The sequence below is a fragment of the Bubalus kerabau genome, chromosome 4, assembly GCF_029407905.1.
Source record: "Bubalus kerabau isolate K-KA32 ecotype Philippines breed swamp buffalo chromosome 4, PCC_UOA_SB_1v2, whole genome shotgun sequence".
NCBI lineage: Eukaryota > Metazoa > Chordata > Mammalia > Artiodactyla > Bovidae > Bubalus > Bubalus kerabau.
The window spans coordinates 45,581,022-45,599,890 of NC_073627.1; the positions used below are offsets into that span (position 1 = coordinate 45,581,022).

At 35.9% G+C, this 18,869-nt stretch overlaps 1 protein-coding gene across 5 annotated transcripts in view; it reads left to right on the forward strand.

Annotated features, from left to right (window-relative positions):
• Nucleotides 1-18,869, forward strand: part of NF1 (neurofibromin 1) — a 262,407-nt gene that overhangs the window by 58,824 nt on the left and 184,714 nt on the right. For all 5 annotated transcript variants that reach the window (XM_055577184.1, XM_055577188.1, XM_055577185.1 and 2 more), the window contains exons 4-8: nt 3,515-3,705; nt 9,458-9,564; nt 14,554-14,621; nt 14,853-14,928; nt 16,899-17,056. In XM_055577184.1, the coding sequence (XP_055433159.1) occupies nt 3,515-3,705; nt 9,458-9,564; nt 14,554-14,621; nt 14,853-14,928; nt 16,899-17,056 (600 nt within the window). The remainder of the gene's footprint in view (nt 1-3,514; nt 3,706-9,457; nt 9,565-14,553; nt 14,622-14,852; nt 14,929-16,898; nt 17,057-18,869) is intronic.

Here is an 18,869-nt window from a genome sequence, read left to right on the forward strand (position 1 = left end):
ATACCTCCATTTTAAAGATCTGTCTCTTCAATATGTATTGGGGTTAATTTATTTCTTAGAAGATTATAATCTTCCTTCCTTTGACCTATCTTTTGCTTTTATTCTAAATTGCTTCTCTCTTTCACATGTTAAAGTTGTTCTCTATAGTAAACCTAGGTAAGAAAGGACTTTGACATATGAGCACTGATACGTACAGAAGAGAGAAAACAGTCACAAGTGTTTAAGGAACGTGTAGGACAGGGAGTTGGACAATACATACGCTTCACACAACGATAGATCCTTAGGGAAGAGAACTATTTTAGACGACAGGCCACAAAACCTAAGCATGGTGTTTTAAATTCTTTTATTGACCCTTACCCATATTCCTAAATTGTGAGATAATGCTTATAAATTTTCTACTTAAATTGGGGGTGAGCTAATTTTGTTTTAGCTTTGTGTCGTCTCTTAATTTGTGATGAGCTGTCATTCATTTATAAAACGGGGTGGAAGAGCAAAAAACCTGTTAAATGTTTAACAGAATGATGAAAGTTTGAAGGTACATGATTATTTTTTTTTTTAACTTCTCTTGAATCAATTTTTTGTAGTGGTCTTACTACTTTGTAGTTACCAATACATCTCTGACACCAATGTTTGAATGGAAGTAGGCTGGTTTATTGCCTCTTCAGTTCTACATCTTTTCTCCATTAACATTTATAATCAAGAGGTACTGGTAAATGTATTTTGGAGAATGATCACTGATATCATTGGCCCCAGTTTAATGTGATACTCTTTGGAGATAGCCAAAATGAAGCTCTACTAAGTGGACATGGTATAACTTATATAATCCATAAAATAGACATTAACTTGTTTGCTCTACTATTGAAAATGTGTAATTTTTTCATTAAATTTATAATTAAAAATAGTATTGTTCATATATTGAACAGTTGTGTTTTTCTGGATTGCCTTCATTGACTCTCTTGATTTTCCTTTTTATTTATTTTTTTTATTAACTTTTTTTTTTTAAGTAGGTCCTTGCTGGTTATTTATTTTCCTTTTTAGATCAAAGTAAGTTGAGGCTTAAGAAGAACTGATCCCTATAAGTACATGTTTATCATATTAGTAGTTGAAATAGCTAAATGAAAGTGAACAGATACTTAACAATATTATGATTAAAACCAAAATTTTATGAGTAAAATTTTGTAGACTGAAGAATCTTAAGTATTTTTGTTCCTGTATATATGACCATTGGGTTTCCCAGGTGGCTCTAGTGGTGAAGAACTCGCCTGCCAGTGGAGGAGACATAAGAGACGTGGGTTCAATCCCTGGGCTGGGAAGATCCCATTGAAGAGGACATGGCAACCCACTCCAGTATTCTTGCCTGGAGAATCCCACGGACAGAAGAGCCTGCTAGGCTACAGTCCATAGAGTCGTAGAGTCATCCTGAGGCGACAGCACACTCGCACGCATGCATGCATATGACCATGATTCAAAACTTAAATGCTTCTAGGGCTTCCCTGCGGAGAAGGCAATGGCACCCCACTCCAGTACTCTTGCCTGGAAAATCCCATGGACGGAGGAGCCTGGTAGGCTGCAGTTCATGGGGTCGCTAAGAGTCAGACATGACTGGGCGACTTCCCTTTCACTTTTCACTTTCATGCATTGGAGAAGGAAATGGCAACCTGCTTCAGTGTTCTTGCCTGGAAAATCCCAGGGACGGTGGAGCCTGATGGGCTGCCGTCTATGGGGTTGCACAGAGTCGGACACGACTGAAGCAACTTAGCAGCAGCAGCAGCAGCAGCAGGGCTTCCCTGATAGCTCAGTTTGTAAAGAATCCACCTGCAATGAAGGAGACCCTGGTTTGATTCCTGGGTTGGGAAGATCCGCTGGAGAAGGGGTATGCTACCCACTCTAGTATCTATGGACTTCCCTTGTGGCTCAGCTGGTCAAAAATCCGCCTGCAATGTGGGAGACCTGGGCTCTTTCCCTGGATTGGGAAGATCCCCTGGAGAAGGGAAAGGCTACCCACTCCAGTATGCTGACCTGGAGAATTCCATGGACTGTATAGTCCATGGGGTCGCAAAGAGTGAGCAAATTCCACTTCACTTCACATACCTTTTATTTGTTTATTAATTGGACTTAGTGTCAACGTCTGGTTGGTTTGGTTAGTGTATAAATAAGAGCATTGTAACTCAAATTTTGAAGTTTTTTTTAATATTTTGTGATATCTATTTACTTTTCATGTATTTCAATGTATTTGCATCTGAAAGCTTTTGGAATGCAATTACAGCTTTGAGCATAGCACAGTTATAGAAATTTGTTGTCATCTTGCTTGGCATTATCAAAATTGTCATTCATATAAGGATACTAAGCCATTAGGTAACATATTGGTGTGGAATAGTATATTTTCAGGGTAGCTTATTCATTGGTTGTTTTGTTAATTGTAGAGTAGATTTACTTTACAAAGTAGAGATCTTAGTGTTAACACCAAAGATATCATTTACAGAGGGACCACCTGCATATGTACTCCTGATATGATGTAATATGAACTGTAATGAATTTTGCTTAGTGTTTAACCTGAACGTAATAAGACCATTAGGTTTAGATTCCAGCTTAACAGGAAACGTAGCAACTAGAAGAGCAAGTTACATCACTAAGACATAATCAGATCAGTAATATAGAACATTTTATGAGGCAACTGATCTGTTTTCTTAAAAAGGTCAATGTTCTGGAAAATAAAAATGATGTACATAGAGTGTGAGGGGAAATACTTTGAGGAGAAAGAGACTAAAGGAATGTAACAGTCATGCTGCAGTCAAACCTTTTTTGGATCCTGGTTGAGTAAAACTCGAACAGCTATGAAAGGCATTCAGTGGGGCAGTGGGGAAATTTGGATATGAATTGGCTATTAGCTGATATGAGGGAATTTTTTACTTTTCCTAGTATGATGATTGCATTGAAGTTGGAGAATTTTCTTGTATTTAAGTGATACTAAAGTAAGGTAGATTTGAAGTTATGGTGTTTGTAATTTATTTTGAAATGGTTAAACCAAAACAAAATTATTTGCAGTAAGTAATACCTGTCTGTCTTGGTCAGTCTGCCCAAAGGTAGATGTGATTGTCCACCCTGGAATTAATTTGGATGTTGAGACAGATGAATAAATGTGCTCACCAGTGTATATGAATAAAGTTTATTTAGGACTCATAGTAAACTAGGATTCCCAGGAGTGGGAGAGCTTAGTAAGGGGACCAAATATGGGAACAAGCAGAAATGCAGGTCCTGAGGGGATTGATGGGCTATCTCGACTTCTATTGTGATTAAGACATGAAAGATGGAGCCATCGTTTTTTATTAAACCAACTGTAGATAAATAGAGCAAACATGATGAAATATTAACAGTTGTGGAATCTAGGTGATGAGTATATGGGTGTTCATTATTCTATTTCAATTCTTACGCATGTTTGAAATTTTTCATTATAGAAAATGTTTACATGTAAGTTTAAGAAAGTTTTAGAATTACGTGATTGTTTCTATTTTAGCAACCAAAGGACACAATGAGATTAGATGAAACGATGCTGGTCAAACAGTTGCTGCCAGAAATCTGCCATTTTCTTCATACTTGTCGTGAAGGAAACCAACATGCAGCTGAACTTCGGAATTCTGCCTCTGGGGTGTTATTTTCTCTTAGCTGCAACAACTTCAATGCAGTCTTTAGTCGAATTTCTACCAGGTTAGTGTGTAAATTTTCATAGGAATGTTGTAAGTAATATAAATTTTGTCTTCATTAAAAAAAAGGTTGATAGGATGTGGGCTTTTGTTGAAATTTTATGCATTTATTTTTTTTTTTGAAATTTTTATCATGTGATATTGTGATCTTGGTGGGTACAATTAAATATGAAAATGAAAATGTTAGTTGCTCAGTCGTGTCGACTCTTTGCTACCCCATGGACTGTTGCCTCTGTCCATGGAATTCTTCAGGCAAGAATACTGGAGTGGGTAACCATTCCCTTCTCCAGGAGATATTCCTGACCTAGGGATCGAAGCCGGGTCTCCCGCATTGCAGGTAGATTCTTTAACATCTGAGCCACCAGGGAAGCCCAAATTAATCACAATTAAATGTGAGTACTGTTATAAGCTTGAAAGTATAAATTTTAGGAAGAAAAGATCACCTATGATCAAGTTTTTTTTTTTTAATACTAAGTATGAATTTTTAGTTTGGCTTTTTAAGTATGTTATTCCTTTTTATTAAATTAGTCAAATCAGAATAATTGATGAGTAGTCAGAATTCTAATGATATTAAAGCTCTGATCCTTACCACAAGATCATAAGTTACCAAAAACAAAACCCCAGAAACCAAACCAGCAATGTGGGAAGCACAAGAAAGTAATTGCAAAGTAGAATTTTCTAGAAAGTGAACTGTTTTAAGTGAGTGAACTGTGAAAGCTCCCATTGTTGAACATTTACAGCATGTGCAATGCTATTTTATCCTTACAGTATCCCTGAAATGTAGGTGGTAATTACCCCATTTTACAGGTAAGCAAACTAATACTAAAGAAGTAATCAAGGCAGTGTGCCCAATAACGGAGGTCCCAAAATTTCTAAGTCAGACTGCTTCAGAGTCTGTCTGTTCCATTTTACTACGCTGCTTTCCTATACTTATTTTAGCCTGTTTTGATGAAATCCTTTTTTATAATATACACTGCTGTACTTCAGAATTGTACAATAAATATAATTGAAGCTTTTATTGAAAATTAGAAGTCATCATATGATCATTTATTGTGATATGCTACAAATGGAGAAGTGAGTATAGAATTGTAACTGATGGTAGCAAGTCTCTCTGGAACTTAATTTCATGCAGATGATTTGCCTTTCTTATGCAAGTAGTGTCTAACGGGTCCTTAATTATGACCAAGTAGGAAGCATAACATAAATCACTTAGTGCTTCAATGAATCGGAGACTAATAGATAATAGAGAAAAGCAATCTTCCTTGCTTAATGATACCTACAGCTTTAATTTGTGTTGTGTGAGCAAGCATTGGATTTCCATGAGTCAGCTTAGTTCATTCTCATGTTGTTTTGCAATAGGTGTGAGTGAGAAATATACATCATAGCTTGAGAATTTGTGCAGTGGTTTTTAGGGGGAATCAGCTAACTTGAAAATCCTGCAGTCTTTTTATTAAAAAATGGCATTTCTGTAATTGTGATTCTAGGCACCAATATTCTTCAACCTCTTGTCAGAATTCTGGTGCAGAGAAAATTAAAATTTTATTTAATGTTACAATATGACTGATAATGTAGAGTTGTGGGTATATAATGGAACAATGTCTTGATGAACTCTTAAGTGTTAACATTTCATATTCTGAGTAATACTGGTTGAAGGGCAAGGTAGCAAACACGTAGGTAATAGACATTAAAATGATAAAAAACAAAACCCCTTCTTTGTTTAGGTGATACTAGACCAGTCTTACTTTTTGAAATCGTCTTACACTGAAGGTAGAAAATGATCAAAAGAGTAAAATGTTTTTAGTCTATCCAAGCATGAATTGCTTTAATAAAACACAGCAAATGCCCCACCTCTGAAAACTTTAAAAATCTTCTGGTCTCCAAATGTTTTATTTTGCAGCATTAGCACATTTAATAATAGGCAAGTTCTGTGTATTTCCTGAATCTAGTTCACTCTTTCCAGAATAGAAGTTAATAAGTCTCCAGAATAAGCTAGTTTCTTTAACTTTCAGGGGACACAGACTGCTCAGAAATGGAATCTGTGAAATTTATGTTTCAGACAACTGCATTTGCTGTTTAATCTAGCTTATGCCAGAAATAGGAGCTGATCTTATTAGAGGGTCGCTTACCTAAAAAGACCATTATGATGGTTTAACTTAGATGGAGTTATCCTGTGACACTATAGTGTCATAGCATTAGGTGACTTAAAATATGCAAGAAATTGGAATGACAGTTCTTTCTGAAGATTGATTTTATATGGGAAAGACTAGATATCTCTTCAAGAAAATTAGAGATACCAAGGGGACATTTCATGCAAAGATGGGCTCGATAAAGGACAGAAATGGTATGGACCTAACAGAAGCAGAAGATATTAAGAAGAGGTGGCAAGAAAACACAGAAGAACTGTACAAAAAAGATCTTCATGACCCAGATAATCACAATGGTGTGATCACTGACATAGAGCCAGACATCCTGGAATGTGAAGTCAAGTGGGCCTTAGAAAGCATCACTACAAACAAAGCTAGTGGAGGTGGTGGAATTCCAGTTGAGCTATTCCAAATCCTGAAAGATGATGCTGTGAAAGTGCTGCACTCAGTATGCCAGCAAATTTGGAAAACTCAGCAGTGGCCACAGGACTGGAAAAGGTCAGTTTTCATTCCAATCCCAAAGAAAGGCAATGCCAAAGAATGTTCAAACTACCGCACAATTGCACTCATCTCACATGCTAGTAAAGTAATGCTCAAAATTCTCCAAGCCAGGCTTCAGCAATACGTGAACCATTAACTTCCTGATGTTCAAGCTGGTTTTAGAAAAGGCAGGGGAAGCAGAGATCAAATTGCCAACATCTGCTGAATCATGGAAAAAGCAAGAGAGTTCCAGAAAAAATCTATTTCTGCTTCATTGACTATGCCAAGCCTTTGACTGTGTGGATGACAATAAACTGTGGAAAATTCTTCAAGAGATGGGAATACCAGACCACCTGATCTGCCTCTTGAGAAATCTGTATGCAGATCAGGAAGCAAGAGTTAGAACTGGACATGGAACAACAGACTGGTTCCAAATAGGAAAAGGAGTACGTCAAGGCTTATCACCCTGTTTATTTAACTTATATGCAGAGTACATCATGAGAAACTCTGGACTGGATGAAACACAAGCTGGCATCAAGATTGCCGGGAGAAATATCAATAACCTCAGATATGCAGATGACACCACCCTTATGGCAGAAAGTGAAGAGGAACTCAAAAGCCTCTTGATGAAAGTGAAAGTGGAGAGTGAAAAAGTTGGCTTAAAGCTCAACATTCAGAAAACAAAGATCATGGCATACAGTCTCATCACTTCATGGGAAATAGATGGGGAAACAGTGGAAACAGTGTTAGACTTTTTTTGGGGCTCTAGAATCATTGCAGATGGTGACTGCAGCCATGAAATTAAAAGACGCTTACTCCTTGGAAGGAAAGTTATGACCAACCTAGATGGCATATTCAAAAGCAGAGACATTACTTTGCCAACAAAGGTTCGTCTAGTCAAGGCTATGGTTTTTCCTGTGGTCATGTATGGATGTGAGAGTTGGACTGTGAAGAAGACTGAGTGCCAAAAAATTGATGCTTTTGAACTGTGGTGTTGGAGAAGACTCTTGAGAGTCCCTTGGACTGCAAGGAGATCCAACCAGTCCATTCTGAAGGAGATCAACCCTGGGATTTCTTTGGAGGGAATGATGCTGAAGCTGAAACTCCTGTACTTTGGCCACCTCATGAGGAGAGTTGACTCATTGGAAAAGACTCTGATGCTGGGAGGGATTGGGAGCAGGAGGAGAAGGGGACGACAGAGGATGAGATGGCTGGATGGCATCACTGACTCGATGGACGTGAGTCTGAGTGAACTCTGGGAGTTGGTGATGGACAGGGAGGCCTGGCGTGCTGTGATTCATGGGGTCGCGAAGAGTTGGACATGACTGAGCGACTGAACTGAACTGAACTGAACTATTGATAGATGAATCAGTGTCATGAGAATTTGTTGTGTTTGGCCATTCTACCTATCTATGGATGTTTCTCTTTGATATTTCTGTCATTGCTTTTCTTTCAGGAAATAATATGAGTTACAGATCTTAAGATAACTTTTTTATTCTACTGAAGTATATATCATGTTCTGTGGCTCATAATACTTTTTTATGTAGACCATTAGCTGCTTTCTCCACCGAATTGCCTGTTTTATGGTTGGAGGGTCCTAAAGACCCAAATTATATCTGATTTGAAATATCACCAAAAGCAGAAGACTCAGTGACTCTGAAAGTTCTATTTGGTTCTTTTACAAGTCTGCTGGTTTTTTTTTTTTAAGTAGTTTATTATTCTTTTTTATAGTTTAATATTTCTTCTTGTATGTCTAATTATTTAAAACGTTCTTATTTATATTCTCTTTAAGATTGTTAAATAATCTCATTTGTTTGTATGTGCCAACTCTCATTCACAGTGAATTGTTTCTCTGTGTTTTGTAAACTGTGATTTATCTTTAGGGCAGTGTGTATTTTCTTTGGGAATCTCTTGTGACCTGGGACTCTGAGAGTATCCTAATGATGGTTTTGCATTTGCCATGTGCCCAGTTTTGGACCCATGTTTTTGTTAATTTCTCAGTCCCAGATTGTATGGGTAGTACAAATTTGGGCCTCAAATCCTTGCAAGGTGACAGCCCTGGGTGACTTTTTCCTCTACGCAAAGCTTAGGCAGAGCAGACAGACTTCTTGTGCTGGTAAATCCCTACCCCCCGCCCCCCTTTTTTTTTCTCCCTGTCTCCCTTTCAGTGTCTCTTTCTTTTTTTCAGGAAGTTCATAGCTCTTTCTAGCCATGTTTTATGCAAGGCCCTGGTTCTACTTCCTGCATTCTTAGGGTTCAGGGCTTTGTATCCAGTCTCATGTGGATGTTTAGCCCCACACCCCTAGGTTAAGGAGAGAAAAAAGTTAACCAACTCTCACCCTTTTGTTGGCAAGATCATCCCTTCAGAACCATCTCTGGTTTTCAGTTTCCTTTCCATTTCTGGACTTGGGTGGGTAAATAGCATTTGTTTTGCTTTATTTCTGTACAGTTAAAATATCTGTTGTTGTTCAGTTTATCTAGTCTTTTTAGATGTTTTAGTGATACATTTTCCAGTTCATTTCTTTTGACCATAATACCTTTTTATTTGTTTTCTCTGCCTTATAAATTCCCCAGATGCCCCTTCCTTATGGTAATAACAACTGTAAAAGGAATTAAACTTTCCTTCCATTTTTCACAACCACAAGAGTTAGCTTTTCAAAAGTTGGTGTTGCTGATTTGTTAAGTTGTGTTTCCTAAGGAGTCATATTCCATATTTTTAGGCTCTTTGCAGCAGCTGTGGAATTTGTAGCATGTAAATCAGTTTTGAGGACCTTCTCATTCCCAGTGTGAGCTGCTAAGCTTTTCTCACCCTGATGATAAGAAGAACATTAGTGTAAGTGCTTAGAATAATTTTACTGTTAGCTATACATCTGTAGGCTGAAGTGAGTGAAAGAAGAATTTGAGAAGGAAGAAATAGCATTGATTTCATTTTTTAGCAACTGAAGGTTTAATGCAATGATAATGTCAATTTTAAATTATACTGCATTGGTTACAATTTGAGCTAATATTTTAAGTAAAATCATGTAGTATTTGTGCTTTTTCACGATCAATCAATTCAATTTGTTGAATTCAGAATTTTGAACTATCCTAAAACTTCAGTTGATAAATTATTTTTGGTTTTTTACTTTTCAGGTTACAGGAATTGACTGTTTGTTCAGAAGACAATGTGGATGTTCATGACATAGAACTGTTACAGTATATTAATGTGGATTGTGCAAAATTAAAACGACTCCTGAAGGGTAAGTTTAAATGAATGATGTATGTGAAATTAATCACTGTGGGTGAAAAATAAGTATTTTGAATGTACTAATTGAACTAATAATGTTGAGCTAGAATATCAAAATGGATTTTATAATGCAAATGTCCTTGAGAAATGGATAGTAATACTTTATGGTTCAGTAATTTTTGAACCTTTGCAAATAATAGAGTAATGAATATCTTAAGTCTTGGCAATGTAAAGTTGTGGTTTAACTACAGTTTTTGCTTTTTCTCTTTATTAAAGAGAATGTGAGGATGCTGTTATTTAATTTTTCTGGAATTTCATCTCAAAGATAGTTGTGTATTATAAAAGTTATTTGTTTATCTATTGCAGGGCTAAAAGCAGATAGTTTAGCAAGGTATAAAAGTTTCATTGCAAATGGAACCAGAAGATTGTGCTTTTATGATGAGAGGAGAAATTGAGCCAGGAATCTCATTTCTGATATTCTGTTTTCAACTCTTGTTATTGCCTTACTGACTGACTATATAGCATTTCAAAGTCTTTTATTCTTTCAGTGCTTAGTTTTGCTTCCTTAGAGAACATATCAATAGTAGTCACACCTGGGAATATGCCTATGTGTAATGTGTAATGCCTAATGTGTAATGTTAAAGCTTTGAAGAGTGCTTTCTATCATTATGTTGACTGAAATTAACTATCAGAAGGAATTGAGAGGGTTTTTGTGGTAAGCAGGAATGTGTTAATATAAAGCAAATAGCACTGAGTATTATGAATATACTGAATATAAATGCCTAAATTCATTTCACAGAAATTGTTTTATAATTTTATGTAATGTTGGATTCTGGCTAATTTAAATGTGAAACCTTATAGTATGTGATTCATACTTATTTTTATTTTACTTTGTATATTGATTAAGGAATTGTCAACAGTGTTTTTTAATGTTTGATCTTGAAGGAGATTTAGTTATACTAACTTTGAAAACTAACAGTTCTGCAGTGCAGTTTTCAAAATACCATGTTTAGTTTTTCTAACATTTGCTTTAAACTCAACAACTATTTCACCAAAGATGTAAAAAGAACTGTATCTATATAGATGAATACTATAAAGCTATGTTCCAGCTATATTATGATTGTTCAGAATTTACGATTTTAGGCCATTACCATGATAAAACCAAGCAATGCTTACCTCACTTTTCAGTAGCTTTAATTAAGGAGAAATGAATCATTTTAGCTGTTATGTCCCTGATGGCTCAGACGATAAAGAATTCTGCCTGCAATGCAGCAGACCTGGATTCGATCCCTGGGTTGGGAAGATTCCCCTGGAGGAGGGCATGGCAGTCCACTCCAGTGTTCTTGCTTGGAGAATCCCCATGGACAGAGGTGCCTGGTGGGCTGCAGTACATGGGGTTGCAGAGAGTTGGACACAACTGAGTGACTAAGCACAGCATAGACAAGTGGACAGTAGTTATTTTAGATTATAATAAACCACCACTCAATTCAGTTTAAATTTCAGGATTTTAATATTTATTATTAAACATTGAAAAATTAAGGAATGATAATATTTAGATATTTCCTCTCTGTATAAAATTTAAGAAATGTGAGTTTTTTTGCCATAGCTGTTCAGTGACATTTGGGAAATCTAGTCCAGAGTGCTTGTGGATAGGTGTTTGTTTAAAAGATCAGTTTCTTAGAAATGTTTAATACATAATAATTAATTGATGGTTCTTCATGCACAGTGAGAGAAACTAAGTATATGGATAAATTACTTTCTTTTTATTGTGGTAAGTTATCCCCATTGAATGCAGCTTCCTTATGAGCATAAATTTATAGAAGTTTTGCTGATAAATATGACATATAAAGCCAATATTAACCAGACCAGCAAAAGATGGTTCTACACAGTCATGGTAAAAGGAATGGAAACTTCCTGTAATATGAATAGTAAAAGTAATAATGTGTTTTAAATTCAATTCAGCAGCTTTTGTTGAGAAACTATATGTAAGAAACCATGCTGATTGCTGGGCTTACAAAGATTAGTAAAATATTGAGTCTCTCCTTTTGGAGCTCATGACCTGGTTTATGAGACAAATATATTATCAGATTATTTGCAAAGCAGTGTGGCAGAGCTAAATAGAGTGAGTATAACGTGAGAGAAGTGTGTATGTGTTTAGGGGCAGGAGATGTTAAAAGCAAGATACACAGGTACAACAGTACATCATATCATATTAATAAAAACATAGTAACATTTGTTGCATTTTCAGTATGTGCCATACATCACCCTGTGCAGTTTACATGCTTTTTCTCATCAACAATCACAAGAACCCTGTGAAACAGATGTTACCATTATCATCCTTTATATTGATGAGGAAACTGAGGCCTAAGTAACATTTCCAAGTTCATACATCTGTTGAGTGGCAGGATAAAAGATTCAGTTCACATCTGCATCTCTAGATCCACAGTACTTAACTGCTGTATTATTTTGCTTATGGGTAATGAGGCTTTGTTTTAGTGGCTCTGGGAAGTGATGCAAAGGTTTTTGGGTGGGAATTACCTTGATCAATGTTTTATTTTAGATATGCCATTTTGCTTGAAATTTGCAGGATGATTTGATAGAAAGTTGCATGAACTTCTGGGACTTGGTTGTGTAGTAATGTGACGTTGAAATAAGGATAGTGGAGGTCTGGATGAAATGTGATAGGGTGGGGACCAATTTGATATGGTATTTAGGATGAAGAATACATAATCTTTGAGTAGAATACATTGCATAGCTTTTGGTGATTAATTAGGTGAGTGAGTGAGTGAAAGTTGCTCAGTTGTGTCTGACTCTCTACGACCCCATGGACTATACAGTCCATGGAATTCTCCAGGCCAGAATACTGGAGTGGGTAGCCATTCCCTTTTCAAGGAAATCTTCCCAACCCAGGGATTGAACCCAGGTCTCCCACATTGCAGGCGGATTCTCTTATCAGCTGAGCCACAGGAAAGCCCAAGAATACTGGAGTGGGTAGCCTATCCTTTCTCCAGCAGATCTTCCTGACCCAGGAATCAAACCGGGGTCTCCTGCATTGCAGGTGGACTCTTTACCAACTGAGCTATGTTGGTATGTATGCCCTTGACTATAATGAATACTTCAGGGACTTGAGTCACATGTGTGTCATTAGCGAAACTGGAAAAGCAAAATACAAAGCCTAAGATGAGAGTTCGAGTTGTGTTTGGAAGCCCCTGGTGTCCTATTGAAATCACCAGTGACATGATCCAATGTTCTCGTTCTGTGGCCAGCTGCTTAGTAGAGTTTATTGCATGTATCTCCTGTTTTGTATTTTAGAAATGTCAGTTGCTGCATTCCCGAACTCTTCATTTGTACTATGAGCCTATAGACTATCAATTCCCTTTGGGTAGACTGTTGTTTGACTTGTGAATGAAGTATCTCTTAAACCACACCACTATTGACTGAAAATATGGAAATTGTATCTGTAAAAAACATTTGAAGAGAAGAATATATTAGTTTTTTAATTGGTATTTTAATTTTTATATATTCAGGAAAGAACAAAAGTGATTGAATATTGTTACCTATACCACTGTGTGTTTAGAAAAATAATGGGCAGTCAGTTTTGTATCCATGACAGCACTTAGAGGTATTGTTTTGTCAGAGAAACCATATATCCTGAAACTTTTTTAGTAGGTTTCAGTATTTTAACTATATTTTCTTGCTTGTTCAGATTATTTCTGGTGAATCTTTGTCAACAGTTCCTTTTCAATACAGGTCAATAAGTTCCAAAAACCTACCACTTTTTGAATTCTTCATTTAAAAATCCTTCAAATAAAGGCTGTTGCTTTAAAGGAAAAAAAAAAACTGATGTGGAGAGCAAGTTACTCATTTGCAAGTCCAGAAAAAAAAGAAAGCGACTTTTAGAAGATTCTTTAGACAATTTTATAACTTGAAGACTCATCTTTATCTTGTAAAGATGTTTATGTAATTTAATAAGTATCTACATCCCTTCATTAAAAGTTATCTTTTTTATAAACGTGGACAGTAATTTTATAGAAGAGGAAAAAAAATTAAATACGTAATGTATTTATATGGAGAAATGTTTAGTCTTATCTTAAAAATACATTGTACTATTTTGAATAGTCAAATTAGTAGAATAAAAGAAATGAACATATTTAATGATAGCAAGGATATGATAAGGACACTTTCACATACTGCTTGGTGGGAGTGGCCTTTGGCCCAGTCCTTCCAAAAATCAAGTTGGCAGTATTTATCAAGAACCTTAAAAATATTAATCTCTTGGACTGGACAGTTCTTTTTCTACATATTTATATGCCTTAAAGGAATAATTAGAATGTGGAAAAGATTTGGATATAAAGTATTAATGTTATTTATATTAATAATATTCAAATATACAAAATTGGAAGATGTTTGAATAACCAGTGTCTTAATACATGGACTTAAATATTGAATATTATTGTAATAAAATCATCAAATATACCCATGAGGAACTTTTAATAATATGGAAAAAGTAGGGGATATGCTGCTACCAGTAGAATAGTTTGAACAGGTTTGTTATGAACAGATTTTCTCAGTTATGGTAAATATATTTGTCTATATACGTGCATAGGAAAAGGGAAAGAAGAAAATTAACCAAACTGTAAATTGTGATTGTCTCTGAATGGTAGAATCATAGATAATGTTTTCAGTTTCCCCTAGATTGTTGTGTATTTTTTGAATTTTCTACAATGATTGTATTTTAGACATTTTAAAAAAATGTACTTATTATTAGAAACAAAGGAAAAAAACTCACAACCTTTGAAGTTCAAGGTTGAGTTTTGCCTTTAGTGGACAAAAACAGTAAAGTTTTTGGTTTATTCTAATTGTGTTTACCTTTACATGGCTTAATAAATAACACTGGCACAAAAGTTTGTGTGTAAGAGGACAGTTATTTTTGCTGGTACTTCTGAATTGCATTTGTGTTAACTAATTAGTAATTGTAAAGCTTTTTTTTTTTTTTTCCCAGAAACAGCATTTAAATTTAAAGCCCTAAAGAAAGTTGCACAGTTAGCAGTTATAAATAGCCTGGAAAAAGTAAGTAATAACCTCTTTGGTATTAAAGTTTTGTTAATTTTTGGTTCTAAGTGTTGTTGTCTTCAGTATTTTGAGTCAAAGAGTAATAATTTCACATTAAGTTTTAGAAAGAATGCATTGTAATATTCTTCTGGAGGAAATTAGAATTTTGTGATATAATTGGAGCAATATGATACTTTGTTTTCTGTATTAACAATATATCACATAAAACATATGTTTTGTTGTTTGTAGGCATTTTGGAACTGGGTAGAAAATTATCCAGATGAATTTACAAAGCTGTACCAGATTCCACAGACTGATATGGCTGGTAAGGATAATGTCTTTTAAAAACTCTTACTTAATAGATAAAAACCTATCATTTTCCAAGTTATTTTTGTTATTATGGTGCTTTTAATCTTTTCAACTTATGTCAAATAGGAAATATTATTTTTTTCTTATACTTCTGAATTACCCTCAACCTTTTTCCTTTGAGCAAATAGATAAGGAAGTTTTGAAATGAAGCTCTGATCTTTAATTAGTTGTAGATTGGATACCGATGGCATTTTGTTGTAGAGAAGCCCTTTTTTGTGCTCTGAGGTTTTATTTCCTATTTAGAGAGAGGGGTATCAAGTAAGAATATCCTCACTTAGAATTCTCAAGACACAATTTCAAGGAGAATAGACTCCTGGAGAACTCGGTAATTCCCTTTAAGAAGCTAATTAATTAGTCTTGTTTCTTGGATATAATCACATTTTGCATAGGGCCCTCCACATTGAGACTAAATACCAGTCTGACGATTGTAAAATTTGGACTTTACTAGGCTGGATGAACTTTACCACCGTAGTAGGCGAGAACTAGGAAGTAGGTAAGAACTTCCAGATGTTCAAGCTGGATTTAGAAAAGGCAGAGGAATCAGAGATCGAATTGCTGTCATCCTTTGGATCATAGAAAAAGCACAAGAATTCCAGGAAAACGTCTGCTTCTGCTTTATTGACTATGCTAAAGCCTTTGACTGTGTGGATCACAAAAAACTGTGGAAAATTCTTAAAAAGATGGGAATACCAGACCACTTTATTTGCTTCCTGAGAAACCTGTATACATATCAAGAAGCAACAATTAGAACCGGACATGGAACAATGGACTAGTTCAAAACTGGGAAAAGAGTACCTCAAGGCTGTACATTGTCACCCTGCTTATTTAACTTATATGCAGAGTACATCATGTGAAATGCTGGGCTGGATGAAGCACAAGCTGGAATCAACATTGCTGGAAGAAATATCAATAACCTCAGATATGTAGATGATACCCCTCTTAAGGCAGAAAGCGAAGAGAAACTAAAGAGCCTCTTGATGAAGGTGAAAGAAGAGAGGGGAAAAGCTGGCTTAAAACTCAACATTTCAAACAGCTAAGATCGTGGCATCTGGTCCCATCACTGAATTCATGGCAAATAGATCAGGAAACAATGGAAACAGTGACAGACTTTATTTTCTTGGGCTCCAAAATCACTGCAGATGGTGACTGCAGCCATGAAATTAAATCTGCCTTTTCTAAGTCCAACTTGCTCGTTGGAAACAAAGCTATGACCAACCTAGATAGCATATAGAAAGCAGAGACATTAGTTTGCCAACAAAAATCCGTCTAGTCAAAGCTATGGTTTTTCCAGTAGTTGTGTATAGATGTAAGAGTTGGACCATATAGTAAGCTGAGTGCCAAAGAATTGATGCTTTTTAACTGTGGTGCTGGAGAAGACTCTTGAGAGTCTCTTGGCCTGCAAGGAGGTCAAACCAGTCCATCCTAAAGGAAATCAGTCCTGAATAGTCATTGGAAGGACTGATGCTGTAGCTGAAACTCCAATACTGTGGCCACCTGATGCAAAGAGCTGACTCATTTGAAAAGACATGCTGGGAAAGATTGAAGGCAGGAGGAGAAGGGGACGATGGAGGATGAGGTGGTTGGATGGCATCACCGACTCAAAGGACATGAATTTGAGCAAGCTCCGGGAGATGGTGAAGGACAGGGAAGCCTGGGGTGCTGCAGTCTGGGGTCTCAAAGAATCAGATGCTACTGAGCGACTGAACAACAACAGGGTGGATCAAGATAGCTCTTGTAATACGTAGACAGTATAACATTACTTTTTTGATTACCTGAATGAATTTGTTGAGAGTTAAGTGATCTTCCAGATTTAGCTTTTTAAAATGTGGCCTTTGCTAGTTTTTGAATAGTGTCAGCTTTTAATTTAATGCCAGAGATTTCCTTGTCATCTAATAGTATCATTTAATATTTGTATTTTTCGCATAGAGTGTGCCGAAAAACTGTTTGACTTAGTGGATGGTTTTGCTGAAAGCACCAAACGTAAAGCAGCAGTTTGGCCACTACAAATCATTCTGCTTATCTTGTGTCCAGAAATAATCCAGGATATATCCAAGGATGTGGTTGATGAAAACAACATGAATAAGGTGAGGAGGGAAAAGTTATTTCCACTATGTTCAGATGTGAAATGATATTTTTAAAAAAAATTTCATTTGGCCATGCTGTGCGGCTTGCAGGATCTTAGTTTCCCAACCAGGGATCGAACCTAGGCCCTGGCAGTGAAAGCGCCAAGTCCTAACCACTAGATGGCCAGGAAATACACAGGAAGCAATTTACTTTACTCAAGGTATATATTTCTTTAAGCTTAGCATTCTGTCCATTTCTGGTTGCATCATTGTGGGTATTTTTTTTGCTGGCCTTAGCAGAGACATACTTGGACATGAATTTAGTTGGAGGAAAAATATGGTATTAGTGATAACCCTCATTGATTAAAGATTTAAAACGATCCCATAGTTGCATTCTTTTGCCAGAAAGGATAATATTAAACATAGTATTAAACATAGTTTTCTGTAATAATCACTGCAATCACCCTACTAAAATTCATCACTTTTATGGTGTCTTTGCATGTACTTAGGTTTGTGTCCATTTGGTGCTAATGAAATGGCCTAGTAACTCATTGTAGGCATTCTAGAACAGTTTTCACAGCATTTTATTAGGAAAGCAGGGTACCACATACGCCATCTGTAGTGCATTTGGCACTGTAACAACTGATAATTCTCAGGGGCTAATAATTTTTTTAAAGTAAGAACTGGGTATTTAACCTTATTGTTTTATTTGAATTTCTTTATGCAGTTTGTTTTGAGAATATGTTCTTTGTAATATAAATATTTAAAATTTATACCCTTAGCCGACTAAGCATGAAATGGACTTCTGCATGAGTTGCCTGTAGATGCAGATGTTCAAAATCAGCTAAATGAATTCAACACTTTGTAGAAATATTGTGTAGGGAATTTATGCATTGACTGGTAAATAAATGAACTGGATAATCCTTGGGAGTCTGTGATGCTTTGGTGCTCTCCTTAGATTTATATTCCAACTTACCCATTATGAGGACACCATTTTTCATGTTTCATTGTTTTGGACTCCTTTAATATTTTGTTTTTTGTTTGTGTTTATTGGGAAAATACACATAGGTAAAAAGCTGGTTTGAGTTCATTAGTGCTCTTAAGTGAATTTGTATTTTAATAATCACAGCTACGTCTTTCCAAATGCTTATTGGTCATTTGTTTATCTTCTGTGAATCACTCATTTTTCTGTTGAATTATTTGTCTTTTATTGATCTGTAGAGTGTCTGTACATTTTTTTACTTGGTTTCTCTTTTTAAACTTTGTTTATGGGTTTTTGTTTTTGCTATTTAGGTATTTAAAATTTCTGTGAAGTCCACTCAGTTTTGCTCTTTTTTCCCCTAGCTTTTTGGGTCAGTTCTCTCCTCCCCAAGATTTATTTATTCATTTTATTGAGATATAATTCACATACTATAAGATTTACCTTTTAAAGTGTATAATTCAGTGGTTTTTAGTATACTCAACCAAAAGTTGTATAATCACTACCACTAATTCCAGAAATTTTTCATCATCTCCACAAAAAAACCTTATGCCTGTTAACAGTCATTCATTATTCCCCTTTCACCCCAGTCCCTGGCAGCCACTGATCTATGTTCTGTCTCTGTATTTGCTTATTCTGCACATTTCATATAAATGGAATCATACACTCTGTGACCTTTGTGTCTGGCACTACCCAAGAGTTTTGAAATAGGCATATATATATATGTGTGCTGTGCTGTTTTAAGTCGCTTCAGTCGTGTCCGACTCTTTGCTACCCTTTGGACTGTAGCCTCCAGGCTTGTCTGTCCTTGGGGTTCTCCAGGCAAGAATACTGGAGTGGGTTGCCATGCCCTCT